Consider the following 14,009-nt stretch of genomic DNA (forward strand, 5'->3'; position numbering starts at 1 on the left):
GGGCTGTTGGGGTTTTAATAAGAATCTGGATGCCTGCTCCCGGAGCTGATGGGCTTGGTCCTGATGCCCGGGGGTAGGCATCAGGACATAAAGAGGCAACCGGATAGCAATGTTCCAACAGCGTTTCTGAAGCTTCTGAACCAAACCCTTGCACAACACCTCCACCGCTATAATGTCGTAGCAAGTTAGGAAGAGAAAAGGTGTTATTGGTAGGAAATGGGGTTTGTTGGGGTGGGTTGGTGTTTGGAGTTACCCTATATGGTAAACTGTTATTTCAGAAAATGTATTTCTGTGTAGAGTTGGTGTCTGTGCCCTCTGTCAACATTCATTTTATCTTGGACACCCAAAGCCAACAATTTCATGCTTTCTGGCCTGTTGAACAGAGGTCAGTAAACATACATCTAGAGTATCAGTGGAGGTGGCCAAAGGTTTTGCACAGGAGATACGATAATCTGTTGCAGTTATTACCAGAAGCAAGAAAGATAACAGATGTGAAAGAGTTCACAGGTGTTGGAGGTCCTATTGAATGAGGAAATTGTGCTTTTAACGTAGCTCATCATACAGCCACCTTGTATATTCCCATGATGTAATGTGTTCAATTGTTAAGGAAATCGATGCCTTACCTCACCGCTATTGTGGGGTCTGATACTCTTCCCTGTTTTCCTTTTTAGGAGTAATATTTTTCTGCTGCAGAGAAAGTGGGATGATGGCTCAGAATAGCCTTTCCTACCCCAGTTCTATAATAGACCACCGACATTTATAGCCATTCTTTATGACGCAGCAGTTGCTGTAAGAATCTATACAGTTGCAATGGCAGTGGAGAATTTGATGACGATACAAGTTCAGGGATCGAAATTAAAATTGGCTAAGCAGGAGCTAAAAGCAGCACCTGATTATCCAGCATTAAATGGCTCCAAGCTCCCCTAAATTTCGAACCATACAAGTTGAATTGACATTTTGTTGCCTTTGATTGTAGTTTATGGGCAAAGTAAAGGCATCTCTGCTTGGGCTAAGTTTTCATAAAACCACTCCTTGTGTAAGAGGTTGAGTCAAAATGGTTGCACTGAAAGTGCGAAAGGGGGGGGACTGTGAGGTTACTTTTTTTTTTATATATATATATATATATATATATATATATGGTGAGAAAAAAAGGAGGAGAGGGGCGCACTCCAGTTCCCTGCACAGTACACCTTCTCAGCCACAGGTGTTCTCCTCCGACCGGTTTCTGTGCCAATACAGACAGCCTCCCTGATGACGTGTATTGGCACAGAAACCGGTCGGAGGAGAACACCTGTGGCTGAGAAGGTGTACTGTGCAGGGAACTGGAGTGCGCCCCTCTCCTCCTTTTTTTCTCACCATATTTCCAAGTTTTCTGAAGGGTGGAATCTTCAGAAATCTTGTTGGGTGCTGCACCGGGGTAATTTATGCCCTACTTTGGAGTGCCTCACTGTAGGCTACTCCCCCCCTTTCCCCACTGTGGGATTGGGTGTGAGTCTGTTCCCTGCAAACCTGATGACTACAGCTACCAGAAGTCCTTGCAGCACAATCCTCACTAAGTGTTAACACCTGCACTTGCTGTGAGCTGCAAGTTAAGACAGCCTCCCTGATGACGTGTATTGGCACAGAAACCGGTCGGAGGAGAACACCTGTGGCTGAGAAGGTGTACTGTGCAGGGAACTGGAGTGCGCCCCTCTCCTCCTTTTTTTCTCACCATATTTCCAAGTTTTCTGAAGGGTGGAATCTTCAGAAATCTTGTTGGGTGCTGCACCGGGGTAATTTATGCCCTACTTTGGAGTGCCTCACTGTAGGCTACTCCCCCCCTTTCCCCACTGTGGGATTGGGTGTGAGTCTGTTCCCTGCAAACCTGATGACTACAGCTACCAGAAGTCCTTGCAGCACAATCCTCACTAAGTGTTAACACCTGCACTTGCTGTGAGCTGCAAGTTAAGACAGCCTCCCTGATGACGTGTATTGGCACAGAAACCGGTCGGAGGAGAACACCTGTGGCTGAGAAGGTGTACTGTGCAGGGAACTGGAGTGCGCCCCTCTCCTCCTTTTTTTCTCACCATATTTCCAAGTTTTCTGAAGGGTGGAATCTTCAGAAATCTTGTTGGGTGCTGCACCGGGGTAATTTATGCCCTACTTTGGAGTGCCTCACTGTAGGCTACTCCCCCCCTTTCCCCACTGTGGGATTGGGTGTGAGTCTGTTCCCTGCAAACCTGATGACTACAGCTACCAGAAGTCCTTGCAGCACAATCCTCACTAAGTGTTAACACCTGCACTTGCTGTGAGCTGCAAGTTAAGACAGCCTCCCTGATGACGTGTATTGGCACAGAAACCGGTCGGAGGAGAACACCTGTGGCTGAGAAGGTGTACTGTGCAGGGAACTGGAGTGCGCCCCTCTCCTCCTTTTTTTCTCACCATATATATATATATATATATATATATATATATATATATATATATATATATATATACGCACGTTCACATTGAGGTTAGTTGGAGATGGGGGGAGGGAGGGGGTTTCCATTCCAAGACTGAATCTGGAATGCCCCCCGCATGAACGTCAGCAATGAATATTTCCAGCCCAGCCCTATGATATTGTGCCCCTCATGCCGTTTTTTTTTTTTTTCTTTTGTTAGCAGACTGTATAGTAGGTTTCACTTGCTCAGGTTGTCTGAGTAGTTTGCGGCCTATGGTGAACCCAAGTCAATGTGCTTCCGCAACAGGCCGTCCTTTCTGAGTAAAGAGTTTGAGCCTTTGGCTTATATGACAAGTCTACAAACTCCTCAACCCCTGCTGGCCCATGTCCAACAGGCACATAGAATGCTTTGATTTTTTTAAACAAAGCGTTCCTCATGACACCGGGATTTCTCCTGAAGTGTCACCCGGAAGAAGAGCATCAGACGAGCACTTAGAAGTATAAACATTGATCGTTCATACTCTACATCCCCAGCAAAAGCTCTTTCTTCTGTACAAAACCACTCGGTGCAAGTTGCCAACCCGAAAAGGATCCATTGTTAGTGTGGCAAGTGGCGTTGACAAAGTAATATGGAACTGCAACACGTTCCATAAACTTCGTAGACCTAGGGATGTGCCGTTGCCGGAAACATATTGTCATGTGATAGCGGACCACAGAGAAGACCTGCTGGAAGAGACCGAATGCCCCAAGAGCACAAACTGAAACAGAGGTGTGGATATGGGTGAGCACTTGTATGTTCTGAATGGTCACAAGGCCTAGTAGGACCACCCCTTTCCAGTTCTACCATTTATTCCCTTTGCCTTTATTCCCTCCTTTTTGCCGTGCGGGCGCTTTGAAACACAATTTCTTGATGTATAAGCTCCTTACAAATACACAATAAATAAATAAACCAATGGGAGGTGCTGAGTCCATAGCACTGGAAGAGGTTCTCAAATATCCTTGGTGTGAAAGCTGACTTTCAAGTGAAGCGACTGTTGGATCAGTAATGTATTCGGATAACATGCTAATGTTCCTCAATATAAAAAGAATTGTTAAAGTTTGAGGTGTAATGGTATAGGATTCCTGGTGCGGAACGTCTCATGCGAAAAAGGCTATAATTTGGTACGGTGGACATTATCCAATGCAAGTGTGTGTGGTTCACCATGTCATATTATTTAGTTGACCTGTCCTTTTCATTTACAAGTTGTACTCCTTGAGATGATTTATGGGAGTTAGATTAAGAAAGCAGATACATTATTATAATTCTTCTTTTATAACACGCTTAATAATACCGGAGACCCGTTTCTAAGCGCGAGTCCGGGATTCGGACCTGTGTTGCTACGGCCCCTGAGCTATCCTCCCGGCCTACATTGAAACAAGAATGTAAATTGGAACAAGGCGGTTGGAGCCCCTGCGGTACTTTATACTTCGAATAAACGGAAGCCCGCAATGGTCGCTTCTGGTTGTATGTTAACTTTCTTCGCCAGTAGAGGACGAAAACCCGTACTAGTGAGACGTGCCCGTTCCACTACACTCGAAAAAAATACATTGTGTGAGACGTTGTGTAATCCCGGGGTAATCTTACCTGCATTTACTATTGCTCTTCCAATACACCTCTTTACTGTGAGGTGTGTTGACGTTCCTATGGCCGAGCATTTGGAATATCTCCGAGTGGTATATTTGCACGACGTCGACAGACTAGGGCCAGTGTCACTGAATGCACCTACATAGCTCTCAACCATTTGTGTTGCAAAGGCGGGTGAAAACACCCGATTTTATTTTTGGCGGGTGAGAGGCCCATTGAAATGAATGGGCGTGCAGGAGGCTTGGCGGGTGAGTCAGCTGTTTACAAGGCGGGTGACACCCGCCAAAAGCGTGTGAGTTGAGAGCTATGCACCTAGAGGTGTACACCCTGGTATAGAACAACAAACATGCGAAGTCATAATTCATTAAAGTGTCTCACAGTACAGAACGTCCACGTGGACCATGATTACGGAGTTTCCATGGCGCGCAGCATTTTAAGCACCAGAGCAGCGTAACCTAAGCCTGTTGAAGCCCAGCTGCTCTCGTGCAGCCACAATGAAATGCCCACACCTTTTAAGTATCGGAGTAGCCTATGTCTTATGAAGCTATTGGTATGGAGCGCTAGAACAGTTCCGCTGGAGTGTTGGCACCTGCAGCGCCACAGCTAGAGGTTTGGCAACCCTATACCAACAGACACATACGGGGCTCCCGCGTGACAGCACAAAATGATACCCGACCCCTCTCACGCATAACGTGGTGGTTGGGGGGGCGGCCTTGCGATTCCAGCAACCGCAAGAAATACAAAGGTATTGACGTCAGCAAGTCCCCCGCAAAAAGTCTGCGGCTCTTGTATTGCGTAGGGCCGGGGAACCAGAAGCATCAGGACGACCATGGCATACCATGAGAAAATGGACACTTGTTTAGCACTACAGCTGCATGCCTCCCCCAAGGTGGTTCACCTGAAGCCATCAATACTTGCGACACATACTAGTTAACTGAAGCAGTATGCCAACCCATGCCCCAACAGGGTGACACCTGAAGCACACCAGGAAGCTCGCACAATACGCGTGCAGCCTAAAGTGGCCCGATTCATAATAAACCGAGTCTCGCAGACCTGCCGAGTTGGTGGCATCGGGGTACGGGTTAGTGCCGGTCTGCTCCTCCATGTGTCAGCACATTGTGTAGTGGTCTTGGCTGTGACGTAGGAGACCCTCTGCCAGCCCGCCAGATCTGCGCTCAGGCGGAGGGATTTCAAGTCCTGGGGCAAGCGTGCAGCGGTTCCTCCCCCTCCCGGCAGGTGGCAGGTTCGTGCGCGCCAGTGCGCTCTCCTCCTTCAGTGCCAACCGCCACATCACACAGTAGCGCGTGAGCCCCGGCGCGGGCCCGCCCCCATCTAGACCCCGCCCCTGGATTCTCGCAGTCTTGGAGAGCGTGCGTGCGCTGACACCCGAGGGAACGGCCATGGAGGAGGACGAAGAGATGGAGGAGATGATGCTAGCTTTGGCCGAGACCTCTGTGAGTACCGCGCCCTCGTAATAGGGGTCTCCAAGATAAAGTGGGGGTTTAAAAGTGAAATGTGACCTGTACCACCTTCTCCACCTCAGCCCCTCCCCCGCCTCTGAGAGATTCTGCAGGAGACATGGACTCTGCCCGGGAGGAGTCGCCGACACCGCGGGTGGGTGGGTGGGGGCGGGGGTGGGTGTGTTGGTCCAGTGGAAACTGATTGCCCCTCTCCAATGCTGTCGCTCCAGTGCTTTCACAGTTTTTAACCCTGGTGGGATGGCCTTATTCGGCAGTAGCGGCTTTGCTCAACGCTCTGGTGATTGTTCGCATGAGTGCACCGTAATCACTCGGTTCGCTCACGGCTGCACAAAGTTTACATTGCCACGGACTGCAAACGCGTGAACACGTGTAGGAACCCACTGTGTGGCTGCACTAAAACGAGCCCAGATGTTGCACTTAAAGTGTGTGTGTGACTCTGGATAACAGTGTGGTTGCGACTAGATGCCCCCGGGCTAAGTGCGCTGCTATAAATGCAGAAGTACTTCTACATGGGGCACTCATTTGTCCTTGGATTATTTGAGTAGAGTAACTGAATGAAAACGTTGTCACTTTATAGAAGTTGATAGTTATCTTTTCTCTTAGAAAGGTTTTAGATCAGATCATCTTTTTGAATAATTTGTTGCTGTAACGATCAACTTCTTGTCTTTGAAACTGTTTTATCTGGAACAGCCGGTGATAAATAAAGGCAATCTCTACGTTTTACTTGTATTTCACATTGTGCGTCTCCTGTAATGCAGGCGTCGGTGGCTGTTGCACTTTTGTTTTCCCCGGTGTATTATTTCAGATTACTGGTATAGCGGTGGTGGGAGCAGTTCTTCCCTAATCGTTCGACCGTTCTGTAATTTTCTTTGCGCTGCATGTAATTCTAACAGACACTTCCCTCCCCCACTGATCCATTGTTGACAGAAATGCATTGTCTCGAGCCAGTTCTTTGCCCTCTCGTCTACACACTAGTGAACGATGAGCCTTTGTTTGATCTTATTTAATTTGGTGCCCCCAAACGGCACTTAACCTTTTCTTTTAGCCGCATTTGAAAACTTTGCTTTGAGCTTCTTTCCAAGTTGGCAAAACTTTCTGTTCACTGAAGTGCAACATTTGTTAAGCTTTCAATAACGCCCATTTAAGAAAAAAAACGGCTTGCACTATACTGTTCTAATTTCTATATTTGTTCTTTTTAAGTGATTCACACAAGTCATATTAATGACATTTGTTTTTTCCCGTTATTAAAGGCACAGAACCCACATTGTTGAGGCAACAATCAAATTTGTCTTGCTGGACATTTGATTTCTAGAAGGTGTTTAGTTGAAAGATGAGCTCTTTTTCCTCGTCCTCTTGCCCTGATTGCAGTACTTGTATGAAGAAGAGTCCCTGCTGAGTCACCATGTATTTGTTGAACCCGTTTCATTTCAAACATCAGTGACTTCCGAAGTAGGTCAATAATGGAAAGGAGGGAGGCAGTCCTAGTAAGTCCAATAGCGTGGGGCAAGTATGGAAACTAAGTGAAAGGGGGAGCAGGCGACATGGGGTAGTGGGATTGACAGGTTGCGAAGAGACGAGGAGCATAGTGTTTCAGAGGGAGAGTACAGTGAGATACAGTCAACAAGTCGGTTTGGGGTGGGGAAAGTGAGCAGCAGAGGGACAAGTCCATGGATAGCTTTACAGACTAGTAGCAGAAATTTAAAAAGGGAGCGATTTTGCATTTTAGGTAAAGGTGCAGGCTTTTCTGGGAAGGTTGAAAAGGGTGCATGTTGCAAAGTTGAGACCTTTGTTGAGGGGAGCATAACCATAGAGGGGTAGACCAAGTTTGCACAGTAGTCTAGTTTGCTGAGCATAATAGTAGAAGCAGGTGTTTTAGTTGATTTTTGCCTCAGGGGCAGGTTATTCTAATGTTTAGGAGATGGAGGGTCTGACTGCAGTGGTTGTGAAGTCCTGGAAGATTTGAAGGTTGCTGTCAAAGAGAGGGCTGTCCGGGGCGAGAGAGGGGGAAGAGTGTTTTTTTTTTTTGTTTTTTCATTTGAGGCAGGAAGTAGCTTGGAGTCATCCCGTTTCAGATGGCTTTAGGTTATGCGTTCAGAGATTGCAGGGGCGAAGAAGAGGAAGGTGAAGATGGAGTATCATCAGCAAAGGGGGTGATGGTTAAATCCAAAGGAGTACATTATTTTGCTGTGGATAAGTTGTATAAGGTGAACAGAAGTGGATCTAGGACTGTTCCCTGAGGAGTGTCCAGTGGAAGGGTGCCAGGGGTTAGGATCTGGATCTGGATATGGAGAAGAAGCAGTCAGTGAGAAATGAGGACACCAAGTGCGAGTACACTGTCTTTGAAGCCAAGGAGAGAAAGTTTTTGGAAGATGGTGAGATGATCCACATTGTCGAATGCAGCAGAAAGATCTATAAGGGTGGGACCGAAGGAGGGATGAGAGTGGTTGGGTAGTGTTAAGAGAAGACCTCACATTTTGCCTTTGCTAGTGATCATGCCTTGACGAGTATGAACCATTATGTTGTGTATGTGTATAATTGAGGGGGTGAGTGACTTCTTATGCCCGACTAGTAGTTTAAACATTGACCCCTGGTAATGGAATAAGAGACTTTGATAAGAGCAATCTCTGCAGAGTGTTTGGATTGGAATCCAGATTGGAGGGGGTTAGCAAGTGAATGCACCTCAAGATAGTTGACTATGCAGTGGAAGACGACACTCTTTTTGGAATGGTAGGGAAGGAGAGAGACATGTCTGTAGAATGAGGGGTTGTTAGGAGTGATGGGGAAGGAGAGAGACAGGTCTGTAGAGTAAAGGATTGTTTGGGTCAAAACTAGATTTCTTTAGGAGAGGTTTGACTGGCTGTTTTGTAACAGGATGGGAAGATGCCAGTTGAGAGACTGCGGTTTAGTAAGACAGAGAGTTGAGTGGAAGTGAAGGGTTCAAGTTCCTTAACAATTTGTGATGCAACAAGGTCAGTTGGAGCACATGATGGGTTGGCAGTGCAAATGATGGGTAGAAGTTCAGTGTAAGAAAAATGTTATAGAGAGGAGAGTGTGGGGAAGATGGGAGAATGAAGAATGGGTGCAAGAGGGAGCAGGTTGGACAGGTATCCTATATTTAGTGATTTTAGTAGCAGTTTGTTGAACAACTTTTATTAAGCATAGGCATATCACCAATATACATTTCGAATGTTGAATAGTGTTCGAACAATGCTAGTTTTTTCCCAGCAAAACTTGGCCATTTAAAAATAAATTGGCTTGGGTTTGCAGATTTGTTTATCATGGATAAAACTCCTTTTGGTTTGCAAACTAAATTGAACCTTTTCGCTGGATTCGCGGAATCGCATAACCCCACAGTGAAACAATCGAAATCAAGAATTATTTTTTCAGATGGAAGTTAAAGTAAAAAGGTTTGAATGTTCAATGGTTTGTGAAAAAATTGAAATTGTGAAATCATGGAGGTATTTGGGATATATTCTATCTGATCAATACTCTAAGAAATGGTGGAAAGAGTTGTTGACTGATAGATTTAAACCCCTAATGTCTCAAATGAGAATTAAACCAAATATTGTAATTTTTCATTGCTTCCGATTATCCAGTATTATTTGTTAAATTTAAACCTTCTATTTTATATATATTGGATATATGCAATGTTGCAATTGATGAAATCTTGGATACTTTGCAAGGAACACTGTGGAAAAAGGTGTTAGGCTTATCTACTGCAATTCCCAATGACATCATATGCCATGAATTAGGCCTGCTTCCTTTGTCAGTAATGTGGCACTGGTGCCTTCTAAACAATCGTGCGAAGATTTTACACCCACCTAGCAACTCTTTATATGAGGTCGTCAAATGTATGATGTTGACAGGATCCTTGAATTCGTTATCTAAATTTGCGGTTAAAATGAAATCAATTTTGGATTTGATTATGGTCACACATGAGGAATTAGTTGCAGGTCTTCCTAGCAGCAAGCTGAAGTTTCAAAGGTTCTATTGGTGTATGCTGTCAGACAGAATTGGCGGATATAAAGCATATTATGAATTTGCAAAATTCACAAGAAAATGGGGCGATCGACCAAAATATATATTGCAATTTCTGTGTATGATTTGCACGTAACCTATATCTGTGTTACAAGCTAAACCAATTCCCAACAAATGAACAAGTACAACTTTGGGAAAGGAAAGAAGGGTCCAATCGGACAGGTGGTTGTTGGTTGTGTAAGAATGAAAATGAAGTTGAAACCCTTAAACACTTAGTGATGTTTTGTGAGCACTTTGAGGTCTTGAGGGTTAATTCTTTTGACCATTAACAGTTAAGTTCTAAATTAATTAGAGATTCATTATGGAATCGGTGTATGTGTGGAAACAGTACTAAGTTGGTAATTAGACTAACAGGAATTATAGTAATAATTGACAAACAGCTTCGTGAAAAATTATCCTCAACATACTGAAGGGAAACATCTTAGTGGTACTAGGAATAGTGGTATGTTTAATGGGTGTTTTATATGTATAATGTGTGATAATAAATGTTTTTTTGCTTTTTTGCACATCTATATGTAAGTGTTAATAAGTGATATCGTTGTATAATTTGGTTACATCATTTTTGTAATCTGTGATGTAAGGTAAATGATGTGAAGTTTATTTAACTTTTTTCGAGGAAATTGATGTATATAGAATTTTAATCTGAGGACAATGAATTGTTTATCTGTTTTAGATGTGTTTATGAACATTTTATGAATTCATTGTAAAAGTTTATATTTAACCAAACACAATAAATAAGTAAAAATCACCAACACCAAATCCGTTTGAAGGCACTATGAAACAGCAACATACCAAACAAAAAACACATAGGGAGCTCTGGAAAGATGCTCTATGTCCATCTCAAGCAGTCCGGATGGAAGCAATTTGCTTCGAATTGGGGTTAAAATCTCTTTCCATGCGGAAAAAGATTGCTGCATGTACCTTCTATATTAAGCGAATGATGAGTCCGGGAAATTTAAAATCTTCGTATTCATATTTTCTGGATCATATTGGCAGCAATGGCATAGTGAAGTTGCAAATTAGACGAAATATGATGTACCTGTCTCCCAGAAGAAAACTTGGCTACCAAATTCTCTGAAATAAAAAGGCTGGGATCTGGCACCGAAATAAGCGCACTGTCTACTTGTCAGCAAATTCTTAATTATCCTACTTACTCTAAGCAGGCCTTTGCGGTTAATTTGGTTCGACCAGCCACCTGACTTATTTACAACCCAACAGTAAACCCCGGCCATAAACGCAGGCCAAAGAGTGCCCTTTCTTAGGTTCCACGACCCACCAGCTCACCCCAGGTTAATGGTCCCTATAAAATTAGGACACCCAATATTATAGCAACACTGTAGGAACACATTCATAATGACTTCTAACCAGACAGCTCACCCATTGCCCTGAGACCCAACCTCGTGACCTAAGATACCCGGCCAACAGGATGATGGTAACCATGTATTGATGTATTACCAAAGGACCCCACTCTAGGTGCATTCCTCCTGTGTTGCATTAACCTGTAGAATAACCTATTGCAGGATTTACAGGGAAAGATAATATTGCAGTATTGAATGAATGGGGTGTGCGTGGCCCTTAAGGCAGAAAGCCAAGAAAGACGTTCATCAATGACAGTGGCCACGCCTGGCACAACAGCACCTTCCGGATGAGCCCAGCTGACCTGCCCACCCCACGTTGCCAACCATTGACGTCCACCAACCACGGCGCACCACATCACAGCTGCACCTATAGTTAGTCGTCGCCACCCAATCCCCACGAACATGTGCCCCCTATAGTGTGTAGGTTCTTATGAAGCATTTTGTAAATATATACGCCTGTCTTTGCTAGTGTCAGACGGAGCGCTCTCGGAGTTTGCAGAGTCCTTTGCATGCCCTATTTTTGACTTATATAAATTCCCATTAAGCTCACCCGCACTTTGTCTTAGCCTTATTCCCATCTTGGGAGAGTCCATTATTGCCTCTCATTGTTGGGAGGATCGTGCTATCTGGGGACACTCCTTCAACAGCATGTCAGTGCGGGACGTTGATGACCCTCCTCGGCCTTATTTCCACCCATTGGTTTGACCGTGCTTGAGCCACAAGCCACCGATTACCCCGACCCTCTCCCCGGTTCCATTTATATTACCCACATCCCTCCTCTCCTCCCCTGATTGGACCAATCACCGCTCTTAATTAACCTTCCCAGGGTAGCCCTCTGCCCGTGCAACCCCTGTGGCTAAGGGCGACAGGCAAAGGGGGGGCTCCTACATTGGCGGCTCCAAACTGTCTGCTGGTGTCAGCAGGGGAAGCCAATGGCCAGCCGTCAACCAGCAGTGACTACCAAGTTAGGCGTGGCCAGGGTGAGGAGTAGCGAAATCACTCTACCCCAAAGCCCTGCCACTTAGCTAACCAGGGTATTAATTCTAACCAGCCCACAACTAGTGAGGACTACGATTAAATCGAGCAATATAAAAAGTTAAAGTAGCTTCATCACATTACTTTGTTTGTACTGGGTTACAGACTAGGACCAATTCATGCCAGGATTTGCTTTCAAATTTGGAAAGTCCTGAGGGGGAGCTGCTGAGCAGCACAAGAACTGGCTGCCTGAGTTGAAGCTCCGACCCTGGCAACATCCTGAGCCATCTTATACCCTTCCATGAGCCATATTTCAAAAGCAGCTCAGCGGGCAGCGACTGTTGAGCGCCCGGGGCGCAAACTTGAAAAAAATCCAGGTGGTTGGTGGTGAGGCGGCGGACCTTGCAGCAATTATAGGCGGGGCGGTGAAACTGATAAGATCTGCCCGGCGGACACCTCCGCCGGGCTCCGAGCCCCAGCCAAATTTGATCTGGTACTGAGACGGCCGACTGGGGGAGGAGCCAGAGACTCAAGCGAACTGTGCTCAGCGCCCCCTGCTGTGACGCGGACCTGTGTAAACTGGCGATTCTGTGGAGCAGAGAACGGGAGGAGGTACGCACAACCAGAGATCTTGGTGGCGGGAAGGCCGCGGTACGGCCCATCTGCAGAGGTTGAATTGATGGCAGTGGCACCCGGCTCCAGCGGGCTGAGGTGCCTGTGCCGGAGTCTGGGAGCGGTGGACAAGATCAGGTCGCTCCCCCGCCCCTTTGCTTTATGTTACTGAACGGCACCCCACCCTCATATCCCCACGGCACTGCTGCTGCTGCTTCCTTCCTTCCTTGAGGCGAGCCAGGGCCTGGATGCACTCTGGGCCCCGATGGCAGACTGACTGAAGGAGGGGAACAAATGGAGGAGGCGGATGTCGTGTGAGCCTGGAGATCTGGACCTGCTCAATGCTCAGCAGCGATGCCTGCTGGTGTAGGTGAGGAGTGCGAGGTGCCATGGGACACAGTGCAGCACAACACATAGGTCTGTTGAATAAGCGGACTCACTGCAACATTGGGCAGACCTGGGAAAGGGACATTTTAATTAAAGTGGTACTGGTGCGGCTGGCACAGTTTCCAATTACCACTGCAAGTGACTAAGTACTGGCATTTATAGTGGAGACACCCTATTGCAAGGGACCCGAGAGCACAAAAGGAGCAGGAAGGGCAATGAGAGAAGATTATAGTACTGGTTCTCTTCCCACTGTGGTGCATGTGGGACGCAGGGAGAAGAGTGGCCGTGCCCGCGAGGCCCCACTAGACGATTATTACTGACCAGCTGGCCGGCACCCAGCTTTGTGCTTTCGGCAATATAAAATTATCTACGGCATGGAGGACTGTCCTTTGGGCCCATACTCTGAATTTTGTTGAGGCAGATTTTCCAATGCATTGCCTCCAAAGCAGCACATCCTAAGGAGAAAGTGAAGGGGGGCTGGAAGCATTGCGTGCTGCCGGGTAACGACCGGAAGCTCCGATTGACTGTTGATCATTGGAATTAATCGTCAGTGGGCCTATCATAGTTGATAACCTTGGGCATATCGGTGTGTGGAGGTGGCGTTACGCTCACCTGGTATCCACGGGGACCCCACCCAGCCCTGGTTGGATGATTTGCACTCTCGAACGCTCTCCCGGTCCCTTGGTAAGGCCTCTGGTTAAAGATGGGTCTGCAATACAGGAGAGCTGGATTCAATAACAGATTGTCTATGTGTTCCCACCTCCCTTGGCCTCAACTCCTTCCTCCCCTTGGGCCCTCTCCTCACCTTAATATTGTAAAAGGTGGATTCTCCGTCCTGCTCCTCGTGGCAGGGGCGCGTAGATGTGGGGGGCGAGCAGCAACCAAGTTACTTCACTGGTGCAAGCCCCCCTGTGGGAATCCAGGCCTGCTGCGACTCAGTAGGTTTGCTGCTTTACAGTCTTTATATGCAGATCTTTTGTTCCTCTTAGTTCGTATAATAATGTCTTGCTTCTTTCCTTTTAGGTATGGAAAGGTATTTTGGTGTTGTCATGCAGTTTGAAGATGAGCATGGGCCGGTAGGCGAAAGCTGTGTGTGCACGATGCTGTCAGGC

General features: G+C 46.3%; 1 protein-coding gene across 2 annotated transcripts in view; it reads left to right on the top strand.

Annotated features, from left to right (window-relative positions):
* Window positions 1-14,009, top strand: part of TRIM36 (tripartite motif containing 36) — a 1,273,623-nt gene that overhangs the window by 172,654 nt on the left and 1,086,960 nt on the right. Inside the window, exon 1 of one of the 2 annotated variants that reach the window (XM_069625520.1) lies at window positions 5,212-5,500. The exons of the other annotated variant lie outside the window; for it this stretch is intronic. Within the exon in view, the coding sequence (XP_069481621.1) occupies window positions 5,447-5,500 (54 nt within the window). The 5' untranslated portion in view covers window positions 5,212-5,446. Of the gene's footprint in view, window positions 1-5,211; window positions 5,501-14,009 lie in introns of those variants that run through there. 2 annotated transcript variants of the gene reach the window in all.

The sequence above is a fragment of the Ambystoma mexicanum genome, chromosome 6p, assembly GCF_040938575.1.
Source record: "Ambystoma mexicanum isolate Mex_15411 chromosome 6p, UKY_AmexF1_1, whole genome shotgun sequence".
In the NCBI taxonomy this organism is placed as follows: Eukaryota; Metazoa; Chordata; class Amphibia; order Caudata; family Ambystomatidae; genus Ambystoma; species Ambystoma mexicanum.